We start from the raw sequence: 25,483 nt of genomic DNA on the forward strand, positions 1-25,483 counted from the left end.
CAGGAGGAACCCCTGTGCATTGCCAGGTGTGACCCAAAAAACAAACAAAACAAAACAAAACAAACAAACAAAAAAGCCCTACCGTTGTGCTATCCCTCCAAGAAAAAAAAAATAGAGAACAAGGCCACACTCCTCACCCCGCTCCAGTTTCCAGCTTCCAGGCACTCGGCTTCCAGGGCACAGAGATATGGAAGCACAGACCAAGCCCCAAGCCTGTGTGCAGGGAAGTGGAGACTTGGGCAGACGGTGTGTGTGTGGCGGGGCCGACAGGGGTCACGTTGTTGAACCAAACTCACCCAGCTTGGTGACGTCAATGGAGTGCAAAGCAATGGAAGAACGGATAAATGGAATAACCCCCTCCCCCACCACACACACCCTTGCTGGGGCTTCTCTGTTCACTGCTCAAAGCAAAGGGGGTCTCCCCACATGTCCTCCCTGGCCTTTAGATTACCCTCCCCTGACCCAAGCTCCCCTCCGTCAGAAACCCTCCCAGACTGCCAGGACTCGTTCCTGTTGATTTATTTGTTTTTGTTTGTTTGTTTTGCTTTTTTTGGCCACACCCAGCGATGCTTAATGGTTCCTCCTGGCTCTGCACTTGGGAATTACTCCTGGCGGTACCCGGGGGACCCTATGGGATGCTGGGGATCGAACCTGGGTCGGCCACGTGCAAGGAAAACTCCCTCTCGGCTGTACTATCGCTCCAGCCCCCATGTTGATTTATTGGGAGGGCGGATTTATTATGCAATTAGGCTCAGAAGCTACTCCCAGCCTGGTGCTCACAGGGGCCTTCCGGCAGTGCCGAGGGAGGGGGCCCTCAGTGCCAGGGCTGTAACTTGGACCTCCTGTGCCCGGTTCACCAAGCCATTTCCCTGGAACTATCAGGCCATAGGGGTTGGCACCAAAACCAATTTTCCCCTGACTACTAAAGGAGCCAGAGAAATAGTACAGCAGGGAAGGCGCTTGCCTTGAAGACCCAGATTTGATCCTCAGCACTGCCCAGGGGTCCCCCAAGCATGTCCAGGAGTGAGCCCTGAGCACAGAGCTAGGAGTAAGTCCTGAGCACTGCTGGGTGTGGACCCCCCAATTCCCCAAAAAGCAATGAAAAGGGGAAAAAATACAGAGAATCAAGTCTTCAAGAATGAACTTGATTTTCTGTATTTTTTCCCTTTTCATTGCATTTTGGGGACGCCACCACGTCCTCCCTGGACACTTACGGGACGGCCGTACCTGCCCGGAGGAGTGTCAGGTCACTAAGAATTTCAGGAACTGTGCTTGCATGAGCCTGATGCGTGCCTCTAGGTGCCTCTGGGTGCCTCCTCCCCTCTGACACCCTCTCCAAGTGTGCTCTGGTCCTGCCTATTGTGACCCACTGTAACACCCATTAGACCACTCACAATGGTCCCCCAGCAACTGTCAGGAGGGAAACACCACCTGGTTCTCCAACACTTCCAGGAGGAAGCTTTAGTATTGATCTGGGAGTAACCTCTGGGCATAAATGTGTCCCCCCAAGTAAAAAGAATCGGTTAGGGCGTTTGCCTTGCAAGTGGCCGACCTGGGTTCAATCTCCGGCATCCCATATGGTCCTCCCCCAAACACTGCCAGGAGTGATTCCTGAGTGCAGAGCCAGGAGTAACCCTTGAGCATCGCTGGGTGTGACACGATCATGATCACGACCATCCTGTTGTTCGTCGATTGCCTCGAGCAGACCCCAGTAACGTCTCCTTCGTCCTAGCCCTGAGATTTTTTAAAAAGTGCCATATTCAAGGTTCTTTCAGGGTTAGGAGAATGAGACCCATCACTGTGACTGGTATTTGGCATATTGGGTACGCCACGGGGAGTTTGCCAGACTCTGCCATGTGGGCAGGTTACATTCAGTAGCCTGCCAGTTTGTCCAAAGTAAGAATGAGATAATAAGATGTTGCGCGGACGCAAATGCCTACTGGAATATGGAGGATCTGGGTGGAGGATGCTCAGCCCCGATCCGAGCAGGCTTGGAGATCTCAGTCCCGGGACCCGCATGCCTTTGTTCCTCTGCCGGTACCTTCATGCGTGTGGAGAGTGGTCTCAGCATGGTGGTGGCTGGTTCTGGAGGTCTTCAGTTGCCGAAGCCCTGGTCGGGGTGGGGAGGGAAACTCAACCCACTCCCCTCGAAGGGGCTCTGGCGAGGGTGTGACACATTAAAAAAAAAAGAAGAAAGAATCTAGGGGTCAGCAGAATAACACAGCATGGAGAACACTTGCTCTGCATGCAGCTAATCCGGGTTCGATCCCCGCCATCCCATAGGGTCCTCTGAGCTGGCAAGGAGTGATTGCTGAGCTCAGAGCCAGGAGTAAGCTCTGAGCATCGCCAGGTGTGGCCCCAAATCAGAGCCAAACAAAAAGAGCGTAGCACTGTAACACTGTCCTCCTGTGGTTCATCGATTTGCTCGAGCGGGCCCAGTAACGTCTCCATTGTGAGACTTGTTGTTACTGTGTTTGGCATGTTGAATACGTCATGGGAAAAAAAAAACCACAACAACCCTCTAAGGAATGCAGGACCCAGCTGCTGCTCAGGCAACGGGGGGGAAGGGCGGATGTGTGTGGACACCGTGGCCGCCGCTGTGCTGTGGAACCGGCTCATGCCTGACCCGCCTGGCCTGTGTCCAGACGTGATTAGAGAACAGGCTTGTTTTGTCTTGCTCGCCTCGGTCACTGTGTGGCCTTGTCTGGTACAGAACTCTGCTATCACCATGCTCCGCAGATATTTCCTGGGTTCGCAAGGGCTGCCAAACTGTTTCCTAGCAGCGCCAGGGCCAGGGGGGTGGGGTGGGTCTCCAGGTCAGCTAACTTCTGCTCTGCCTCTAAATCAGTGGCCGGAAAGACAGCTCAGAAAGCCTCAGCACAGGCTTTCCAGGCGGGAGCCCCAGGTTCGATTCCCTGGCCCCTCATGCAAAGTCCTCCAGCCCCATTGGACGTGACCCCCGAGCACTGAATTGGGAGTAGTAGGCCCTGAGTACTGCTGGGTATGCCACCTCCAAAAAAAGTTAACCCTGGGGCTGGACCAATAGCACAGCGGGTAGGGTGTTTGCCTTGCACGCGGCCGACCCGGGTTCAATTCCCAGCATCCCATAGGGTCCCCCGAGCACCGCCAGGAGTAACTCCTGAGTGCAGAGCCAGGAGTAACCCCTGAGCATCGCCGGGTGTGACCCAAAAAGCAAAAAAAAAAAAAAAAAAACCAAACCCAAACCAAATGGCCAAGGTCAGCCCTATCCCATGGTGGTCGGTTGCAGTCTGCAAGGCCCTCAGTTGTGTCTTCGGTACCTTGAAGAGGGTCTGGCACTGGGCAGGCATCAGAGAAGTGGTTTTTTTTTTTAATTAAAAATTTTTTTAATAGTGAGACACCATGAGGTACAGTTACAGACTTACACATTTTTGTGCTTGGGTTTCAATTATACAATGATCAAATATCCATCCCTCCACCGGTGCCCATCTCCCACCACCACGGATCCCAGTATCCCTCCCACCCCCCCTTCCCCCCCATCCTACCTTGCCTCTGTGGCAGGGCATTCCCTTTTGTTCTCTCTCTCTTATTGGGTGTTGTGGTTTGCAAAAGAGGCAATGGGTGACAATCATGTTTGGTCTATAGTCTACTTTCAGCATGCTTCTCCCATCCTGGGAGGATCCTCCCAACACCTTTATTTGGTGCTCCCTTCTCTATCTGAGCTCCCTTTTCCCCTAGCACGTGTGGCTGGCCTCCAAGCCATGGAGTAAAATTCCTGGTACTAATCTTGGCCATTCTTAAGTGTTAGTCTCCTATTTTGTTACTTTATGTTCCCCAGATGAATGCAATCTTTCTATGTCTGTCCCTCTCTTTCTGACTCATTTAGCTTAACATGATACTTTCCATGTAGTACCACTTGTATGTAAATTTCATGACTTCATCTTTTCTGACAGCTACATAGTACTCCATTGTCTAGATGTACCAAAGTTTCTTTAACCAGTCATCTGTTCTTGGGCACTCAGGTTCTTTCCAGATTCTGGCTGTTGTAAAGAGTGCTGCAATAAACAGACAATTGCAGATGTCACTTCGACTATACTTTTTTGCCTCTCTGGGATATATTCCTAGGAGTGGTATTGCTGGGTCAAATGGGAGCTCAATTTCTAATTTTTTGAGACTCGTCCATCAGAGAAGTGTTTACCAGGCCATGGTGGGCAGCACTGATGGAAACAATGAAACCAGCATCTTCCCGTCCAGCCAGTCTCTTCCTCCTCTGTGCAAACCTTGAACTTGGCTGGGAATTTTGTTCATTTGCTGTTGCTTTTATTCTCAGGCTACACCCAGTGGTGCTCATCGTTTACCCCGTGCTTCGCACTTAGGGATCACTCCTGGCAGTGCTCATAGCATCTTCTGGAATGTTAGGGATTGAACCCAGGTTGGTTGCATGCAAGGCAAGCACCCTCCCTGCTGTACTGTACTTCTGGCCCCAGAATCTCTCTCTCTCTCTCTCTCTCTCTCTCTCTCTCTCTCTCTCTCTCTCTCTTTCTTTATGGGTCACACCTGGTGATGCTCAGGGATTTCCCTTTGCTCTGCGCTGTTGAATTACTCCTGGCGGTGCTCAGGGGACCATATGGGATGCTGGGAATCGAACCCGGGTCGGCCGCGTGCAAGGCAAACGCCCTACCCGCTGTGCTATCGCTCCAGCCCCAAGAATCTCATTTTATTTAAAGCTCAGGGAGGCAGACCGGGGCGGGGAGACAGAGGGTTGAGCTGCCAATAAACCAGAAAGATAGCTCAGAGGTCAGTATGTTGCATACACAAGGACTCAAGTTCGATCTTCACCCCCACATACTCCCACTCTAAGCATCCTGGTGGCTCTCAGCCCAAAGCCAGGTCTGAGCATTGAATTGACTGATTCATTTGTGCGGCTATGCTCAGGGACACCTGAACAATATTTGGTAATTCTCTAGCCCACAAATTACGGGGGGGGGAGATGCCTATGGGGAGGAAGGGGGAGGTTTTGGCCTCACCCAACTGTGCTCAGGGCTTAACTGAGCACTTAATCACTTAACTTCCCGTTAGTCGTCGATTTGCTCGAGCGGGCGCCAGTAACGTCTCCATTTGTCCCTGTCGCGTGCTAGTGTAGCCCAATGGCATCTGTTCGCTCTGGGAACACGAAGAGCCTCAAACCGATCGTTCATGATCTTGACGAAGAAGTCTGACCATCTGGTAGGTGGGCGGCCACGCGGTCTTTTGACATCCCGTGGAATCCAGTCGGTAACAGCTCTAGTCCAGCGGTCGTCTTTAAACGACCTGGTTCTATTTTTTTTAGAACCAGGGCTTATTTCTGGCTCTGTGCTCGGGATTCTCTCCTGGCGGGGCTCAAAGGACCTTATGGGATGCTGGGGATTGAACCTGGGTCAGACACGTGCAAGGCAAGTGTTCTAACCACTATGCTACTGTTTTGGCCTCATGGTCTCCAATTTTTTTTTTTTTTTGCTTTTTTGGGTCACACCCCGCGATGCTCAGGGCTTAATCTCGGTTTTGAGCTCAGGGATCACTCGTGGAGGTGCCTGGGGGGAACCATATGGGATGCCGGGAATTGAACCGGGGTCGTCCGCGTGTGAGGCAAATGCCCTCCCTGCTGTGCTATTGCTCCAGCCCCGGTCTCCAATATTTTTTTAAGTCAAAGTGGGGGCCAGAGTGATACTACAATGGGTAGGGTGTTGGCCTTGCACACAGACCTGGTTCGATCCTTGGCATCCCACACGGTCTCCTTGAGCACTGCCAGGCGTGATTCCTGAGCGCAGAACCAGGAATAATCATTGCCAGACGTGTCCCTGCCAGGTGAAAAAAGTCAAACCCAGGAGATTGGGCCTGAAGTTCATGTGGCTCAGTGAGGCTGAGAGATTGATTCTTGTCATGGTCAATGGGATCCCCAATGTTGCAAGAAGTGTGGCCGCCAGAGCACAGAAGTGATCCCCTGGGACTGGAACGATAGCACAGCGGGTAGGGCATTTGCCTTGCACGCGGCCGACCCGGGTTCGATTCCCAGCATCCCATATGGTTCCCTGAGCACCGCCAGGAGTCATTCCTGAGTGCAGAGCCAGGAGTAACCTCTGTGCATTACCTGGTGTGACGCCAAAAAAAAAAAAAGTGATCCCCTGGACATTGCAGTGTCAGAAGGGGAGTGTGAGGGGTGAGAAAAGGGAACCCGAAGTTTCCATATGACCCAGCAATTCAGGGGCCAGAGGTCAACCCCGAGGAACTGAAATCAAAGACAGGAAAGAGGATTTGGAGAATCTTATCCTTCGACACAGTAGCAGAAGATGGCAACAAAGTCTCTCCAGATCCCAGGCTGTTCTCCAGGGAGGAGGAAACCAATGCACAGCGAGTCCATGTGGAAGAACCTTGACACTGTCACTTTAAGGAAAAGCATTGCTGGCCGCCATTGATAAGAACTAATGGGGGGGGGGGGGAAGGAAGGGAACAGAGGTAGTACAGCAGGTTGGCGCTTGCCTTGCATGCAGCCGATCCAGGTTCGATTCCCCCTACTTCCTTTAAGGTCCCGTGAGCACTGCCAGGAGTAATTCCTGAGGGCAGAACTCTGGAGTATCCTCTGAGCATCTCAGATTGTGGGCCCAAACCAAAATGCAAACAAAAAGTGATGGGATGGTTCTTTCCTGTGTTTTGGCACCAAAAATAGGGGGGTGGGTGGGTGGAGCAATGTTTGCCTTGCACACAGTCAACCTGGATTTGATCCCTGGCATCCTACATAGTCTCCTGAGCACTGTCAAGGAGTAATCCCTGAGCATCGCTGGAGGTATGAACCAAAAAGGAAAAATAAAATGATGGGGGTAGTGATTGGAGAGATAGCACAGTGGGTAGGGCGTTTGCCTTGCACGCGGCCGACCCGGGTTCGATTCCCAGCATCCCATATGGTCCCCTGAGCACCGCCAGGAGTAACTCCTGAGTGCAGAGCCAGGAGTAACCCCTGTGCATCGCCAGGTGTGACCGAAAAAGCAAAAAAAAAAAAAAAAAGTCTCCTGGCTGCTTTGAAGGTAAAAGTCAACCAGCAACATGGGGGAGGGGGGCGGGAAGGATGGTTTTGCTTCTCCTTCCTGTCAGCAAAGTTAGATGAACCCTATTCACTGCACTGCAAGGCAGTTCCTGAAAAACAAAAGTGCCCCGAGTCCATGCTAAGTCATGCTGTGCCTGAGGGTTCAGAGTTTCACGGATGTTAGCAAATTTCAAAGCTCCCAAACAAAGCTGAGCACTGGGTTGCCTTTTCACCCAGTTTTTCTCTGCAGAGAGCCACGAGGGTTACCAGAATCCTATCTACTCTTCTAGACTGTTCCTTGGCACGTTTACAGCTTTCTGAAAAGGCCTTCCAAACTATGACAAGCAGCCTTACCGGCTCCAGAGAGATAAGCAGATGGAGAGGAGAGAAGAAAGAAAAAATATAAAAGAAAAAAATCCGGGGCAGAGGTTTGACTAATTCAGCGGGGTGGGTGCTTGCCAAGCTTATGGGTTTGACCCCTGGCATTTTATACGGTCTTCGGAGGACCACCAGGAGTGACCCCTGAGCAGAGAACCAGGAGTATCATCCGGTATAGCTAAAAACAAAAGTAAAGAAGATCAAAACGACAATGAAATATCATTTCACACCACAGAGACTGGCCCACATCCACAAGAAAAAAAGCAACCGGTGCTGGCTTGGATGTGGCGAGAAAGGGACCCTCCTTACTGCTGGTGGGAATGCCGACTGGTCCAACCCTTTTGGAAAACAGTATGGACGATTCTCAAAAAATTAGAATTTGATCTCCCATTTGACCCAGGAATACCACTCCTAGGAATATATCCCAGAGAGGCAAAAAAGTATAGTCGAAGTGACATCTGCACTTGTTTGTTCATTGCAGCACTGTTTACAATAGCCAGAATCTGGAAAAAACCTGAGTGCCTGAGAACAGATGACTGGTTAAAGAAACTTTGGTACATCTACACAATGGAGTACTATGTAGCTGTTAGAAAAGATGAAGTCATGAAATTTACATACAAGTGGTACTACATGGAAAGTATCATGTTAAGCGAAATGAGCCAGAAAGAGCGGGATAGACACAGAAAGATTGCATTCATCTGGGGAACATAAAGCAACAAAATGGGAGACTAACACCCAGGAGTGGCTGAGATTAGTACCAGGAATTTTGCTCCATGACGTGGAGGCCAGCCACAGGTGCTAGGGGAAAAGGAAGCTCAGATAGAGAAGAGAGCACCAAATAAAGGGTGTTGGGAGGATCCTCCCAGGATGGGAGATGCATGCTGAAAGTAGACTATAGACCAAACATGATTGTCACCCATTGCCTCTTTTGCAAACCACAACACCCAATAAGAGAGAGAGAACAAAAGGGAATGCCCTGCCACAGAGGCAAGGTAGGATGGGGGGGGATGGGGGTTGGGAGGGATGCTGGGACCCGCGATGGTGGAGGATGGGCGCTGGTGGAGGGATGGGTACTCGAGCATTGTATAACTGAAACCCAAGCACAAAAATTTGTAAGTCTATAACTGTACCTCATGGTGTTTCACTAATAAAAAAAAATAAAAATAAAAAAACATCATTGGAAAAATCTAAAAAAAAAAAAAAGAAAAATTGAAGACTAATATCTCAAAACTTGGTTCCTTATGGGGACCAGGCAGTGAAATGTAATTATAAATTAAAGCAAATGAAACTAAGATCTGATGGGACTTAATATGTGCAGCAATAAGTACAAATCAACTTGAAAAAAAAAAAAGTAAAGAAGAAATTTCTTCTGGAATCAGAACCGGGCGGAATATTACTTTGGAGGGTCATGAGTGAACTTGGCAAAGATATGTCTCTGGCCGGTCACAGTGCATCGGCCTCTCGGACTGAGGTTCCCAGGGGGACCAGTGAGGGTGCACGTGGCTACTGTGGGCAGTCGGGGACAAAGGGCTACAGGCGGGCGGTGGTGGCGGTGGGCGGGGAACAAAGCGGGAGTCCCCGAGCTTGCGCAGAGCGCCCGAGTGCGGGAGGCGGTGCCGGCCACGCCCCCTTCAGGCCACGCCCCTTCCAAAAGCCACGCCCACGCAGACCCCGCCCCGGCAGGCTCCGCCCGGCGTGCCACGTCACCGTGACGTCACGGCGGAGTTGCCATGGCGGCGCTGAGCGACCTGGCGTCGGCGCTGGAGTCGTATAGGGGTCGGGACCGCCTGGTGAGGCTGGGGCGGAGCGCGGCCGCAGGTCCCAGAGTTGGGCCCCCCGCTGAGTGAGCGGGAAACTGAGTCTGGAGAGGGGGGCGGGCTCGCTCAGGCTGCCCCCCCCGCCGCCAAGGTCGCCGGCCCAGCCCTGCCCCCTAGCGGTCGGCCGCGGAGGCGCTTCCGATTTGCACCGCGCACTTGGGCCGGGAATCTTTTTGCTCGGGTCCGGGGACCTTGGTGGGGTCCGACCCGACCGTGGAAGCCGGTGGATTGTTGCAAACAAAAATGCAACTCGGAGGATTTAGGGTCAGCCGGTGGCTGGAGAGCGAGCGTGCCGCCAGATCGCCAGTAACTGGGCTTGTAGGTGGTCGTTGAGTTCCAGGCAGCTCACCAGGTTGGACGTGCCTAAGATCAACCCGTTCCGTGTTCGGGGCACTTAGGATCCGACTCCACCAAGTTTAGACACGTCGGGGGTTCCGACGTCCGTAGTGGCTCACTTTTCTTTCTTTTTTTTTTTTGCTTTTTTTTGGGGGGTCACACCCCGCGATGCACAGGGGTCACTCCTGGCTCTGCGCTCAGGAATTACCCCTGGCGGTGCTCAGGGGACCCTATGGGATGCTGGGGATTGAACCCGGGTCGGCCGCGTGCAAGGCAAACGCCCTACCCGCTGTGCTATTGCTCCAGCCACCCCCCCTTTTTTTTTTTTTTTTTGCTTTTTGGGTCACGCCCAGCAATGCTCAGGGGTTCCTCCTGGCTCTGCACTCAGGAATCACTCCTGGCCACTCCTGGCGGTGCTCAGGGGACCATATGGGATGCTGGGGATCGAACCCGGGTCGGCCGCGTGCAAGGCAAACGCCCTACCCGCTGTGCTATTGCTCCAGCCCCAGTGGCTCACTTTTTCATACTGGTGGACCAGTGCAAATCGGAGAAGTAGTTCTCGGACGGAAAGAGCAGTTTATTCCTGCTCTTTAACCATTGTCAAAGAATATTTTGGTTTTTCTGTGGTCACGTGATCCGGGCGTGCCTCTTGATCAGCAAAAAATGTCTTTTTTTTTCCTTGGATGACCCCTGTCCACCCACCCAGCGCTACAGACATGGGCTGAAAACCACGGGCGCTGAGGGGTGGGGGTGGAACCCTGACAGTCCTCAGTACCTGGGTTCACCTGAGTAATCTCTTTTTTTTTGTGGGGGAAGGGAGGCTACATCTGGGGATACTCAGGGCTTACTCTTGGTTCTGGGTTCAGGGATCAATCCTCGTGGTGCTCGGGGATCCAATGGGATGCCGGGGATCGAACCCTGTGTGCAAGGCAAACGCCCTACCTGCAATCTTTTTTTTTTTTTTTTTGCTTTTTGGGTCACACCTGGCTATGCACAGGGGTCACTCCTGGCTCTGCAGTCAGGAGTTACTCCTGGCGGTGCTCAGGGGACCACATGGGATGCTGGGAATCGAACCCGGGTCGGCCGCGTGCAAGGCAAACGCCCTACCCGCTGTGCTATCCCTCCAGCCCCCTTACCTGCAATCTTATTGCTTCAGCCAAGGATGTTTAGATTCTAACCCAATCATTCCCTCTTTCATTTTTGGGGCGGCCACACCCTGCGGTGCTCAGGGTTTCCTCCCTGTTCTGAGCTCAGCGATCGCTCCTGGTAGTGCTCGAGGGGCCCCTGTAGGGTGCTGGGGATTACAACGGGGCCGGCCAGGGACTAGAGAGTACCGGTGTAAAAGCACTTCCCTTGCACATAGCCAACCCCATTTTATTTATTTACTTATTTATTGCTTTTTGGGTCACCCCCGGCATTTCACAGGTGTTACTCCTGGTTCATGCACTCAGGAATTACCCCTGGCAGTGCTCAGGGGACCCTATGGGATGCTGGGAATCGAACCGGGTCGGCTGCATGCAAGGCAAACGCCCTCCCCGCTGTGCTGTCGCTCCAGCCCCACCAACTCCATTTTAATCCTGGCACTGCATCGGGTCTCCTACTGCTTGAAACTTCCTTTGGGGGGCCACACCGGTGGTACCCAGGGTTTACTCCTGACTCTGCACTCAGGGATCACTCCTGGAGATGCTTGGGGGACACTATGGGGTGCCAGGGATTGAATCCAGGTCAGCCACCTGCAAGGCAAACACCCTCCCTGCTGTACTATCGCTCTGGTCCCAGGCCCCTCACTTTTTTGGATCTATGATCTGATGTTGGGGTGAGGGTGGGGGAGAGTCTAGCCAACCGGCATCCCTTTAGGGGTGGCAGTGGGGATGGTTAGGGGAGGTTGCCTCAGAACAGAGGCCAGGCCGTGCTGACTGCCTCCTCTCCCCACACAGATCCGAACACTGGGATACGGCTGCCAGCTGGTGGGCGGGGTCCTGGTGGAACAAGGTCCGGCCAGGTCAGAATTGGGGACCCGCCTGCTGGCGCTGGCCTCCCAGCTCAGCCACTGCAGGACCGTGCTGCGACTCTTTGATGACCTGGCCATGTTTGTCTACACTAAGCAGTATGGCCTGGGACCCAAGGTAATGAGGCTTGGGGCTGTGGTGTGTATGGGGGGGCAGGGGAGGGGACCCCGAATTATGGCTTCTCTGGACTTCTTTCCGGGTAATTGTGTGAGATGTTTGGGGTTAAAAGTCTCTCTACTTTGGCCGGAGAGTTCGGACAGTGGGGAACCCAGTGTTTTTGTTTCTTTCTTTTTTTTTTTTCCTTTTTGGATCACACCCAGCAATGCACAGGGGTTACTGCTGGCTCTGTGCTCAGGAATTACCCCTGGCAGTGCTCAGGGTACCATATGGAATGCTGGGAATCGAACCTGAGTTGACCGCGTGCAAGGCAAATGCCCTACCCGCTGTGCTATCGCTCCAGCCCTGACATCTGAATATTAACGCCCACTGATTCCTGAGCAATATATATATATATATTTAATTTTTTTTGCTTTTTGGGTCACATCCTGCGATGCACAGGAGTTACTCCTGGGTCTGCACTCAGGAATTACCCCTGGCAGTGCTCAGGGGACCCTATGGGATGCTGGGAATCGAACCTGGGTCGGCCGCATGCAAGGCAAATGCCCTACCCACTGTGCTATCGCTCCAGCCCCCTGACCCAGATTTGATTCCTGCCACCATATGGGGTCTACCAAACCTGCCAAGAATGAACCCTGAGGACCTGAGTTGTGCCCCCATCCCCCCCCAAAAAATACCCCTAAAACAAAAGGAACTGTACCGGAGTCAGGAAGGAGGAAGGAGGATGAGGAAGGAGGAAGGAAGCAGTGAAGGGAGTGTGACTAGGCAAGGAGGAAAAGACAAGGCTGGAGATTGGGCAAGCCTGGCAGCCTCCAGGGGGCAGCTGGTGTGGAAATGCAGCCTCGGGGTCTGGCCCAAGCAGCCTCCTCAGACCTTACGCAGGGGGATTCAGACTCGAGTTCAAAACTCAGACCTGGGAGGAGGTGGTTGTGCCCCTTTTGGGGGATGGTCACTGTGTCCCAGTTTGGGGGAGTTGCATGAAGCCAGCCTCATGAGGCAGCCGCGGGGTTCCTACCCCAGAGCTGTGTGTGTGGGGTCCCTTTGTACTTTGGTGGGGGGAACTGCATGAAAGCAGAAATCAGGTTTTCCAAGAGCAGGGCCTGACTGCTGGGCCCCCGGGCTAACCTGGGGGTGCTGTCCACAGGAAGAGGACACCTTTGTCCGCTGCGTCTCGGTGCTGGGCAACCTGGCTGACCAGCTCTACTACCCCTGTGAGCACGTGGCCTGGGCTGCCGACGCCAAAATCCTGCACCTACGCTCGACCCGATGGTGGACACTGAGCACGGCTTTCTGGGCCCTCTCCCTGCTCCTGGGCATTGTCAGGTAAGCGTGGCAGACGGGGTGTGGGGAGCCCGCAGGCTGGAGGCAAGAGTGAGGCTGCCCCATCCATCCCCCATGCCCCGGTCTGCTGGGGCCATTGGACCAGTCTGCCACCCCATTCACTGTCCCAGACTGAGCGGCCAGGTTTTTCAGAGGCTGGGCCGGGGCTCTGGTGGGACATTCCAGATATTAAGTCAGCCAGGGTCCACACAGGGTCCGCCAGGCCAGGAGAATGGGACAGCTCTGCCAGGAGCCAAGCGGGCATGCCAGCAGCAGGTGGCAGAGGTGCCCCCAACCCTCGCCCGCCCCTCCCGCCTCCGTGTGAATTGCAGGTCTCTGTGGGTGATGCAGAAGCTGAGGCAGAAGCTGAGGAGTCCCTCGGCAGCGTTCACGAGGTATGTCGTTTGGGTCCAGCCTGGGGACACCTTGGTGGTCATGTGTCAAGAAGGTGCCCAGGACCTGCCCTGTGCCCACCCAGAATCTGGGGGCAGTAGAAATGGGGGAACAGACTTGTTTAGACCTGCAGACAAGCATGCAACCAAGCCGGGACTGCTGGACTCAGCCTTCAAGGCCCTGTCCACAGGGAGGAGCTAGGGTGTGACCACGCCCACCGGGAGGAGCCACGCCATAGGTCACGCCCACAAGGGTAGTCAGTTCTGTAGCTGTACCCACAAGAGCTAGGGCTGTGGCCACGCCCACAGGGAGGAGCTAGTTTGATGCCACACCCACAGGGAGGAGTCAGGGGCGTGGTCACACCCTTGGGGGAGGAGTCAGGGTGTGCCTACACTCGCGGGGGAGGGGCAGGGCACGGCCACGCCCACAGGAAGGAGCCAGGTAAGCAGCCACACCCACCAGGAGGAGTCAGGGATGTGGTTCCATTCGTGGGGGAGGAGTCAGGGGCGTGATCACACTCTTGGGGGAGGAGTCAGGGTGTGCCTACACTCTTGGGGGAGGGGGAGGGCACGGCCTCGCCCACAGGAAGGAGCCAGGTAAGCAGCCACACCCACCAGGAGCGGGGTGTGTGGCCACACCCGCGGGGGAGGAGTCAGGGGCGTGGCCACGCTCTTGGGGGAGGAGTCAGGGTGTGCCTACACTCGCGGGAGAGAGGCAGGGCACGGCCACGCCCACAGGAAGGAGCCAGGTAAGCAGCCACACCCACCAGGAGCGGGGGTGTGGCCACACCCGCGGGGGAGGAGTCAGGGGCGTGGCCACGCTCTTGGGGGAGGAGTCAGGGTGTGCCTACACTCGCGGGGGAGAGGCAGGGCACGGCCACGCCCACAGGAAGGAGCCAGGTAAGCAGCCACACCCACCAGAAGCGGGGGGTGTGGCCACACCCGCGGGGAGGAGTCAGGGGCGTGGCCACGCTCTTGGGGGAGGAGCAGGGTGTGCCTACACTCGCGGGGGAGGGGCAGGGCACGGCCACGCCCACAGGAAGGAGCCAGGTAAGCAGCCACACCCACCAGGAGGAGTCAGGGATGTGGTTCCATTCGTGGGGGAGGAGTCAGGGCGTGGCTGCGCCCACAGGGAGAAGCTAGGTCAGTGGCTACACCCACGGAGGAGCCAGGCGTGGCCACATCCGCGGGGAGGAGTCAGGGGCGTGGTCACACTCTTGGGGGAGGAGTCAGGGTGTGCCTACACTCGCTGGGGAGGGGCAGGGCACGGCCACGCCCACAGGAAGGAGCCAGGTAAGCAGCCACACCCACCAGGAGCGGGGGGTGTTGCCACACCCGCGGGGGAGGAGTCAGAGGCGTGGCCACGCTCTTGGGGGAGGAGTCAGGGTGTGCCTACACTCGCGGGGGAGAGGCAGGGCACGGCCACGCCCACAGGAAGGAGCCAGGTAAGCAGCCACACCCACCAGGAGCGGGGGTGTGGCTACCTTCGTGGGGGAGGAGTCAGGGCGTGGCCGCGCCCACAGGGAGGAGCTAGGTCAGCGGCCACACCCACAGGGGGAGCCAGGCGTGGCCACACCCGCGGGGGAGGAGTCAGGGATGTGGCCACGCCCACAGGGAAAGTCTATTAGGGTAATGGACACTGCTCACCGAGCAGCCCAGCTCCTCCCGGTTGGCCGGCCGCCTCCAGGGCGTCGTGGGGCGGAGGGGCACACTTGAGGGTTTCCACGACCAGGCCTCCCTGTGGTGGGGTGTGCAGGGCACCCCTCGCAGGCCTTCCCTCTGCAGCGTCCCCTCTGCCCCGCAGCCGGCTGCCCCGGAGCAAGCGGCGGACGCCCGAGACGCAGCTGCGCGCGGAGCTCCTGGCGCTGGTCAGCAACCTGGCCGACCTGGCCAACGCCGTGCACTGGCTGCCGCCCGGTGTCCTGTGGGCCGGCCGCTTCCCGCCCTGGCTGGTGGGCCTCCTGGGCACCGTCTCCTCCCTCCTCAGCGTGTACCAGGCGGTTCGGGCGGGGGCCCAGGCTGAGACCGTCACCCCCTGAGCCGGCCACGGAAGGAGCGGCCGGATTAGCCCCAACAGTGGGACCCTATCCCCCAGGCAGCAATCACTGGGGCAGGGGCTGTAATTAAGCAAATCAAAGCAGGTGCGGGGTGAGAATGCAGAGTGGCCTGGACCCAGCCCAGCAAGGCGTCGGGGCGTGGCTCCCACCCGGTGCTGGGGAGCAGGTCCTTTCTGGCAACCCCCCTGTGGGGAAGCTCCTCAGGGCTAGTGGGGCTGGACCCGAGACTGGAGAGCCGAGGGACCCGTGTGCGCAGCGCAGACGGCCGGGCCGGGCATCTGGGCACTGTTGAATCCTTAGAGCCGGGAGCGGACAATCATTAAAATTTCGTGGTGCTGGTGTAGGCCGGTCTGAGGTTATTCCACCGCGGGCGCAGGAGGGCACACTCCCCCCCGGGTCTGTGCCCTCGTGGGCTTTTATTGGGGTGTGTGCTTTCTTGGCCAGTGCTCAGGAATCAACTCCTGGCCATGCTGGGGCCTGAACCTTAGCTGCGTGTAAGCTAAGAACCTGCACTCCCAACCCCTTGGACCCTGCTCTCTCTGGCCCTCCCCTGGTCTTTTTTGGATTTGGGGGCCCTACCCTGCAGTGCTCCAAGGCTCTTCCCAGCTCTCTGGCACTGTTCCCCGAGGTCACGGATGGAAGGCAGCTGGCATTCAACTCCGTCCCAAAGCTGATTCTGGAGGGGGGGCTGGAGTGATAGCACAGCGGGTAGTGTGTTTGCCTTGCACGCAGCCGACCCGGGTTCGATTCCCAGCATCCCATATGGTCCCCCGAGCACTGCTAGGAGTAATTCCTCAGTGCAGAGCCAGGAGTAACCCCTGAGCATCGCCGGGTGTGACCCAAAAAGCAAAAACAAATAAACAAAGCTGATTCTGGGTGATCACTGTCTGGGTTTCCACTGGGGGCGTTTCCGTGCGATCTCCTGGCAGATCTGACTCCTGTGCTCACAATCCCTCTGCACTCCGCTACCTAGCCACTGGCAAGCGCCCCCCACCCCCACCCCCCGCTCTGATGCTTGCAGGAGAGGGGTGGCCCCATCCTTGCTTGGAGGCAGACCTCAAGCCTCTCCCCACAGCCCAGCGGCAGCTGTGCAGGGGCTGACATCCAGGCCTCAAATTCCCGTTGCAGCAGATTGTACTGAGGAAGTGCTGAAACCTCCTTGGGATTCCCCGTCTGAGCCTGTTCCAGTACGACACGCTGCCCTGGGCAGGGGAGGGGAGGAGGACCCAGCAAAGAAACCAAACCAACCCTGTAAGCACGTGACACAGACTCATTGGGGCCCCATCCTGGGCACTGCAGAATCAAGCCAGCAGCTCCTCTGCGCCTTCTTTATTGCTACAATCACGGCAGTCCCGAGAGTGCCCGCAGTGAGATGCCACCATCACCGAGTGGAAGAATCGGGGGGGGGTGCGGGAACGAGCACAGTGGATGGGGGTGAAGGTCCGCGGAGCCCCATGGGGACAGGAGCGTTCGTTCCACTGCTGCCCCCTTCGAGGAAAATGGGGCTCAGCTCGGAGTGACCTTGGGGCCCAGCTGAGGACCCCCATGCAGGACGCCATCTGATGGCGTCATGGCGTCACAGCAGTTCAGCTAGGGGCATGGGAAGCAGGAGGGGTGGCCGTGAGGCCCCACCCGCCAGGAGTCTGGAATGTTCTTCATGAGGGAACTGAGTTCAAAAGTCCACTCAACTAAAGTGCTCCCACGGGCCTCCGTCCTGTCAACGCAGACATGGCACAGGGCACAGGGGTACGCTCTGAGCCCCTCAAGGGACTGTGGACCCCACAGGTAACATCAGAGATGGGGGGGTGCTTGGAGGGAGCAGGGAGGGGTTCTAAGAGAGACTGAGGAGGGGACCAAGGGCTGCCAAGCCACTTTCTGTGCCTGGGACTTTGTCCCTATATCCGATGGCCCCTGTCCCGACTCCTTGCTCCACGTTGAAGGTCCGGGTTCCCTAGAGGGAGTTTGACAGGGGGCAGGCGGCGTGTCCTCTCCTCCCCTGGCCAGTATCCTGGATCCAGTCCGTTCCACGCTCCATCATGGATCTGACATCCCCACTCAGATCTGCCCCGGGACATTTGTCGTTGCCCCAGCCTTGGGCAAAGCACCCAGCTCATTGGGGGGCGGACGGGGGGGTCCCTAAGGGCCCTTGGCTTTAGCTGGGGGTGCCTTTGGGTGTGCGCATGCCCACCTGGTGTGCTCATGGCCACGGGGGTCCACCGAGGTGACATACCCACTACCCACAGGAGTAGCCAGCAGGTGCCCAGAACACAGGGCCACCCACACTGGGCCGTCTGTGCCAGGACCCTCCCTGGGGTTCGTTCCTACTTCCGCCCAGTTTTGTGAGCAGGCCCGAAGGACCCTCCCCACCCCCCTCCAGCACCCCCCTCAGCTGTGGAGCCCTCGCTCTGGAGCTGCCGCCTCCAACCTCACGGAAGCCTGTACTGGGGGCCCCCCAGCGTCTGCATCTGTGGGGGTGCATGCATCTCCCCAGCTAACAGGGATCTTGGCATACAGAGAAGCTCTTCGGGCGAGCTCTGGTGCAACCAACCTTCCACTCGGAACGTTCCTTTCGTAGGAAGGGAAGCGGGTTGGGAAGTCACCAGGCACCGCTGCCACGGTTAGGATGCAGCCCGAAACCCCAGGGGCTCCCTGGTGGGCGGCACCGGGCCCGGGGCGGGGGCGGGGTCCCTGCAGGCCACGCCCCCCTCAGAAGAAGATGACGTCGTCTTCCCTGCCGCCTTCCTCCTTGTCCAGCTGCGGGGCCGGCGGCCTTGGGGACCGGGGCACGGGCGGCAAGGGTGGGGTTCCCGCTTTGAAGATGCACTCGGGGGTCAGGTCGGCGGGGCTGGGGCTGGGAGCTGGGAGGCCGGGGTCTGGAAGAGAGAAGGGCGGAGGGGGATGGGCAGGTGGGGTGGTGTTGGTGGCGGGAGGGGGAGGCTCGCAGGGACACCCCGTTGCCAGGGCTCGGGGGACAGACGCTGGGCTCACCTGGGGGCAGCGCGGGGCCCTTGCTGCCCGGCAGGACGGGGCTCAGAGAGCGGCGGTTCCGCGCGGCGCCCTCCTCCTTGCCTATGAACTTGGTAAGTAGCAGCTGCTGCTGCTTCAGGTCCTGGGAGGCTGGGGTGGGGGAGAAGGAGCGGCTTCGGGGCGGGGTCTCTGCAGAATCGCCCACCCATACCCCTAAAGTCAGGCCCAGGATGCAGAGAGGCAGCCTCAGGGGAGGGGTCCCAGATGTGGGCGGGGCATCAGCGCGGGGCCTCGGGCTCGCACTAACCGGCCACCTCCACTAGGGGGCGCGCCAGGCCCTTCCCTTCTCCATCACCCGGACACCCGCACTGTCCCTCACTCAGGGATGCACCCGGCGGGCGGGGCGGATCTGAGCTGCCCTCACCTGAGCTCTCCCAGCGCTGGGTGCCCCGGCTCTTGCCCTTGTCCTTGCCCCCCTTGGTGCAGGCGGCCAGCTTGGTGGGGATCTGCTGCTGCACGGCCGCCTGCCTCTGGATCTGGTTGGTGGTGCTCAGCAACTGGATGGGCACGTCACTCTTGGCAGGGGCGCTGTCCCGGCGGGCCACCTCGGGGCGCTCGGCATACTCGGAGGAGCCGGCGGCCGACAGCAGCACCAGGCTCATCCGGGGCCCGGGGGCTTTGGCCAGCGCTGGGGGCCCTTCCGGTCCTTCCCCGTTAAAGCTGGAGGGCTGTGCCTACGGAGGAGAAACAGAGCCCAGATGGGGATTGCCGCTGGCAGCTGGCCCTTGGGGGACCCCCGATGCGGAGCCTCTATGCCCTGACGGAGTGCTAAGGGCCAAGTGCCAGCCCTGGGTCTAGCTCCTGTGTGCCTGGGGGGCATGGAGCCCCTTGTCCAGATCCTGATCTCCTGGATCACACACCCATAGTTGCAGTCACACTCACCGACACACACAGGCTTTTCTGGGGGGATGCTCAGGACTTACTCTTTTTTGGGGGGGTCACACCCGGTGATGCACAGAGGTTACTCCTGGCTCTGCTCAGGGGACCAGATGGGATGCTGGGAATCGAACCCGGGTCGGCCAAGTGCAAGGCAAACGCCCTACACGCTGTGCTATCTCTCCAGCCCGTCTGGACTTACTCTTTTTTTTTTTTTTTTTTGCTTTTTGGGTCACACCCGGCAATGCACAGGAGTTACTCCTGGTTCATGCACTCAGGAGTTACTCCTGGCGGTGCTCAGGGGACCAGATGGGATGCTGGGAATCGAACCTGGGTCAGCCGTGTGCAAGGCAAACGCCATGCCCCACTGTGCTATTGCTCCAGCCCCTCAGGACTTCCTCTTGGCCCTATGCTCAGGGACCACCCAGAGGACACTATGGGGTGACGGGGGTCAAACCGGGCCAGCTGTGTGCCTCACCTGGTGTGCTATTACTCCAGGGCCCCTCCCTGGAACCCTCATCTCACAGCTGTGCACGTCCACAGAGGCACCCAGAATCTCCCGCCGCCTAATCACCTCTGCAAGCGAGTCGGGCGGCAGCGCCCCGGGCGCCGTGTTCTGTTTCTTGAGTCGTCCCAGCAGCTCGACCTTCTTCTGCTCGCGCTCCACAGCGCGCTGGGCCTGCAGCAGCCGCTCCAGGTCCTGCTGGTAGGCCTGGCGCTGCTGCTCCAGCTCCTCGCGCTGGCGGCTCAGCGTCTCCTGCAGCTGCCGCGCCTCCAGCTCGCGCTGCTCCAGCCGCGCGGCCGCCTGCTCCAGCTCCTGCTGCTGCCGCGTGCGCTCGCGCTCCCAGCGCTGCTGCTCCTGGCGCAGCTGGCCCTGCAGCTTCTGCACGCCCGCCAGCTCCTCCCGCTGCTTCTCGAAGTTGCGCTGCCGCTCCTGCTCCAGCAGCAGGTTCCCGCGCGTCGACTGCACCCGCATCAGCCGCTCGTGCTCCGCGATGGTGCTCCGCTGCCGCTCCACCAAGCTGTCCTGCTGGGCGATGACGGCCTGGCCCGCAGAAGGGGGCGCCTCGGGTCAGGGGGCGGGGCTCGGCTTCGGCCACGCCCCACCCACTGCCAAGCCACGCCCTAGAGGGAGAGGCCACACCCAGAGGGGGCGGGGCTCAGCTTCAGCCGCGCCCCACCACTGCAAGCCACGCCCTAGAGGGAGAGGCCACACCCACTGTGGCCACGCCCCCGCCACGCCTGGAGGGGTGCCTCGGGTCAGGGGGCGGGGCTCAGCCTCAGCCGCGCCCCACCCAGGCCAAGCCACGCCCTAGAGGAAGAGGCCACACCCACTGTGGCCACGCCCCCGCCACACCACACCTGGAGGGGGCGCCTCGGGTTAGGGGTCGGGGCTTGGCTTCGGCCACGCCCCACCCACTGCCAAGCCACGCCCTAGAGGAAGAGGCCACACCCACTGTGGCCACGCCCCCGCCACACCTGGAAGGGCATCTCAGGTGGGGGGGGCTTGGCTTCAGCCGTGCCCCACCCACTGCCAAGCCACGTCCTAGAGGAAGAGGCCACACCCAGAGGGGGCGGGGCTCAGCTTCAGCCGCGCCCCACCACTGCAAGCCACGCCCTTGAGGGAGAGGCCACGCCCCCGCCACACCTGGAGGGGTGCCTCGGGTCAGGGGGCGGGGCTCAGCTTCAGCCGCGCCCCACCCAGGCCAAGCCACGCCCTAGAGGAAGAGGCCACACCCACTGTGGCCACGCCCCCGCCACACCACACCTGGAGGGGACGCCTCGGGTTAGGGGTCGGGGCTTGGCTTCAGCCGCGCCCTACCCACGGCCAAACCACGCCCTAGAGGAAGAGGCCACACCCACTGTGGCCACACCCCCGCCACACCTGGAAGGGCATCTCAGGTCAGGGGGCGGGGCTTGGCTTCAGCCGTGCCCCACCCACTGCCAAGCCACGCCCTAGAGGAAGAGGCCACAACACTGTGGCCACGCCCCCCGCCACACCTGTAGGCTCAGCAGCAGCTGGGAGAGCGTCTGGATTTTTCGGACCAGCTGCAAGGGAGAGGACAGGAAAAGGTTAGAGACGCTGCCTGGGCTCTCTCGCTCGTGAGGGGGCCTCCCACCAGGGTGTACCCAGCAGCCGTGGGGGTGATCCAGCCCGGTCCCTACCTCGGACTCCAGGATGGTGGGTGGGGTGGGGCCACACTCGATGTCCGGCGGCTGGCCCTGCGGAGACAGCAGTGACACCGTCCAGAGGGTCTCAGGTGCGACCCGGAGGGGTGGGGGTGAGGCTAGGGGGTAGGTCCTGGCTCCCCCACCCCAGGCTCCAGTGATGGAGAGGGTCGTCTGAGCTGTGGAGCTTGGGCATGGCTTGGGGGGCAGAGCCTTGGACCCCCCAACTCAGTCTTGGGTTGTGGGGGTGGGGACGACGCAGGTGGAATCGGAGGGTGTGAAAACACGGAAGTGTGCAAATGGCGAGGTCTGGACCGGGATGCCCACCCCACTCCTGTTCTGTGGCTTTCCCATCGAGACTATGGGGTCCCTCCCCCTACATACCTCTGGTGCTGCCTCCTCCAGGACCCCCACAGTGTCGCTGAGCTTCCGCTCAGGGCTAGAGGGGGACCCTGGCCAGTCTCGGGGCTTGGGGTCATTGCTGTAGATCTTCTTCTTGAAACTGCCACCTGGAAGGCAACCCCCAGAGCTGGAGCATGAGGGGCAGTGACACCCCCCCCCCCCCCGAAAGTCTGCAACAGCCCTGGAAGATGGAGGCTGGCACTCGGAGCACCCTGACTTTCTTTTCCTGTTCTAGGGCCACACCAAAGGTGCTCAGCGCTGAGTCCTGGCACTCAGGGATCACTTCTGATACAGACAGGGGGACCCTACGGGATGCTGGGGACGGAACCCAAATCATCTGCGTGCAAAGCAAGTCCCCTTCCCTCTGCCCTATCCCTCCAGACCCATAACATCCTTGTCGGAAAAGACCAGCTGAGTTCAGGGCTTCTCTTCTAGAGATTTCTCGGGGAGCGGTAGCAGAAATGAGGGAATGGCAGGAAAGGGCGTGGTCCAGGAGCCCACACAGACCCCAAGAACGTTGACCCTGGGGTGTCCACTCACGGGTGGCGCTGGGGCTGCTGGCACTATCGTAGCCCCCGAAGGTCTCCGCCCGCCGGGGCAGAGCCGCCAAGCCACTGCTATCCTCCGTCTGCCCGTTGGCACTGGCCAGCTGCCGGCGGCAGATCAGACTCTGGATGTCATCAACTGCGGGAGGAGATGCAGGGGGCCTGGTCATCCAACAGGGCGAGGACCATGGCAGGTGTAACAGATGTCAAAAGCAAGGTGTGGGGAGAAGTTGTGGGAGGGCAGCCTGGGGGGAAGGGCAGGACACACACACACACACACACACACACACACACACACACACACACACAGAGTTCTCCTTAGGGCGTGAGAACTGGGTGTGACTGTAGGTGGGGTCAGCCTCACATCCTGGGGCCAGCAAAATGCCTCACACACAGCAGGCACTAGGGGGCGCTGCTAGTTTGATGTGACAGGAGGTACCTAACTGCAAGGGCACGTTGCAGGCACCAGAAGGCGCTAGTTGGGCGTGAGAGGGGGAGCTAAGGGTAAGGACACGTTGCAGACACTAGGGGCGCTGTTTGGATGCGAGAGGAGGCGCTAAGTGTAAAGACATGTTGCAGGCACTAGGGGCGCTAAGTGTAAAGACACGTTGCAGGCACTAGGGGCGCTGTTTGGATGTGAGAAGAGACGCCAAGTGTAAGGACACGTTGCAGGCACTAGGGGCGCTATTTGGATGCGAGAGGGGGCGCTAAGTGTAAGGACACGTTGCAGGCACCAGGGGCGCTGTTTGGATGCGAGAGGAGGCGCTAAGTGTAAGGACACGTTGCAGACACCAGGGGCGCTGTTTGGATGCGAGAGGAGGCGCTAAGTGTAATGACACGTTGCAGGCACTAGGGGCGCTGTTTGGATGCGAGAGGGGGCGCTAAGTGTAAGGACACGTTGCAGGCACCAGGGGCGCTGTTTGGATGCGAGAGAGGGCGCTAAGTGTAAGGACACGTTGCAGGCACCAGGGGCGCTGTTTGGATGCGAGAGGAGGCGCTAAGTGTAAGGACACGTTGCAGGCACCAGGGGCGCTGTTTGGATGCGAGAGGGGGCGCTAAGTGTAAGGACACGATGCAGGCACTAGGGGCGCTGTTTGGATGCGAGAGGGGGCGCTAAGTGTAAGGACACGTTGCAGGCACTAGGGGCGCTGTTTGGATGCGAGAGGGGGTGCTAAGTGTAATGACACGTTGCAGGCACTAGGGGCGCTGTTTGGATGCGAGAGGAGGCGCTAAGTGTAAGGACACGTTGCAGGCACTAGGGGCGCTGTTTGGATGCGAGAGGAGGCGCTAAGTGTAAGGACACGATGCAGGCACTAGGGGCGCTGTTTGGATGCGAGAGGGGGTGCTAAGTGTAAGGACACGTTGCAGGCACTAGGGGCGCTGTTTGGATGCGAGAGGAGGCGCTAAGTGTAAGGACACGTTGCAGGCACTAGGGGCGCTGTTTGGATGCGAGAGGAGGCGCTAAGTGTAAGGACACGTTGCAGGCACTAGGGGCGCTGTCTGGATGAGAGAGGAGGCGCTAAGTTTAAGGACACGTTGCAGGCACTAGGGGCGCTGTTTGGATGCGAGAGGAGGTGCTAAGTGTAAGGATACGTTGCAGGCACTAGGGGCGCTGTCTGGATGCGAGAGGGGGCGCTAAGTTTAAGGACACGTTGCAGGCACTAGGGGCGCTGTTTGGATGCGAGAGGAGGCGCTAAGTGTAAGGACACGTTGCAGGCACTAGGGGCGCTGTTTGGATGCGAGAGGAGGCGCTAAGTGTAAGGATACGTTGCAGGCACTAGGGGCGCTGTTTGGATGCGAGAGGGGGCGCTAAGTGTAAGGACACGTTGCAGGCACTAGGGGCGCTGTTTGGATGCGAGAGGAGGCGCTAAGTGTGAGGACACGTTGCAGGCACTAGAGGCGCTGTTTGGATGCGAGAGGAGGCGCTAAGTGTAAGGACACGTTGCAGGCACTAGGGGCGTTGTCTGGATGCGGGAGGAGGCGCTAAGTGTAATGACATGTTGCAGGCACTAGGGGCGCTGTTTGGATGCGAGAGGAGGCGCTAAGTGTAAGGACACGTTGCTGGCACTAGGGGCGCTGTTTGGATGCGAGAGGGGGCGCTAAGTGTAAGGACACGTTGCAGGCACTAGGGGCGCTGTTTGGATGCGAGAGGGGGCGCTAAGTGTAAGGACACGTTGCAGACACTAGGGGCGCTGTTTGGATGCGAGGAGGCGCTAAGTTTAAGGACACGTTGCAGGCACTAGGGGCGCTGTTTGGATGCGAGAGGAGGTGCTCAGTTCTGCAAGGATACATTACAGGTACTAGGGGGCGCTAGTTCCACATGAGAAAAGGTGCTGTCACTGTGTTAAGGGCTTTGCACAGATTCAGGGCTCTGCTATGGTGGCAGTACGCCCCATCTCAGAGCAAGGCAGACAGAACTGGGGTGCAGGCAAGAGGGGGGAAGAGACAGTGGTAGGTGCCTGATGGGCAGACTCACTCTCACTCATGGCCGACTTGAGAATCAGCTCGCCCTGCAGGGTGTCAGCAAGGTCCCCTCCACGGAAGAGGAGGGGCAACGGGGCGCCGTCATCCAGCCCCCGCATCTCGGCCATCTCCAGGTAGATCCGCTGCTTCTCACTGAGGCTCTGTGCAATCTGCTGGTCTTTCACGTTCAGCCTCTCTGTAAAGTCATGTGGAGGGCTATGTCGGCTGGGCAGGGCTGGGGCCTGACCCCCTGGGACTCCCCTACTCCCCCACATCCATCTCAACTTAGAGCAAACCTCCACCAGTGAGGATGGGTCCACTGATAATCTCCCCCAGGGATAAAAATCTGGAGAGATAGTACAGTAGGGAAGGCACTTGTTGTGCACACGGCTGAATCACGCTCAATCCCTCGCACCCCAGAGGGTCCCCTGAGCTCCACTAAGAGTGACCCCTGAGTGCAGAGTCAGGAGAAAGCCCTGAGCACCGTCTGGGTGCTCCAAAACACAACAAGAAGAATAAACAAATGGGGGCTGGAGTGA

General features: G+C 58.4%; 2 protein-coding genes across 4 annotated transcripts in view; one reads left to right on the plus strand and one right to left on the minus strand.

Moving 5' to 3' along the window:
* The first annotated feature begins 9,116 nt into the window (after positions 1-9,116).
* Positions 9,117-15,550, plus strand: PEX11G (peroxisomal biogenesis factor 11 gamma). Its single transcript, XM_056113155.1, has 5 exons — positions 9,117-9,204; positions 11,505-11,693; positions 12,838-13,016; positions 13,346-13,408; positions 15,210-15,550. Exons 1-5 carry the CDS (start codon positions 9,145-9,147, stop codon positions 15,442-15,444), a joined length of 726 nt encoding a protein of 241 aa, XP_055969130.1. The 5' UTR covers positions 9,117-9,144; the 3' UTR covers positions 15,445-15,550.
* Positions 15,551-18,119: 2,569 nt separating this feature from the next.
* Positions 18,120-25,483, minus strand: part of ARHGEF18 (Rho/Rac guanine nucleotide exchange factor 18) — a 48,232-nt gene continuing 40,868 nt past the window's right edge. The window contains exons 11-19 of one of the 3 annotated variants that reach the window (XM_056113149.1): positions 24,958-25,140; positions 22,477-22,620; positions 21,919-22,043; positions 21,532-21,588; positions 21,367-21,414; positions 19,940-20,410; positions 18,854-19,163; positions 18,451-18,579; positions 18,124-18,335 (exon numbers count right to left, since the gene is read on the minus strand). In XM_056113149.1, coding sequence (XP_055969124.1) covers positions 18,169-18,335; positions 18,451-18,579; positions 18,854-19,163; positions 19,940-20,410; positions 21,367-21,414; positions 21,532-21,588; positions 21,919-22,043; positions 22,477-22,620; positions 24,958-25,140 — 1,634 coding nt within the window. In that variant the 3' untranslated portion in view covers positions 18,124-18,168. Of the gene's footprint in view, positions 18,336-18,450; positions 18,580-18,853; positions 19,164-19,939; positions 20,411-21,366; positions 21,415-21,531; positions 21,589-21,918; positions 22,044-22,476; positions 22,621-24,957; positions 25,141-25,483 lie in introns of all 3 variants that reach the window. The other 2 variants (XM_056113152.1, XM_056113151.1) reach the window with 2 other exon arrangements.

This window comes from Sorex fumeus, unplaced genomic scaffold (genome assembly GCF_029834395.1).
Source record: "Sorex fumeus unplaced genomic scaffold, SorFum_2.1 ptg000019l, whole genome shotgun sequence".
Lineage (NCBI taxonomy): Eukaryota > Metazoa > Chordata > Mammalia > Eulipotyphla > Soricidae > Sorex > Sorex fumeus.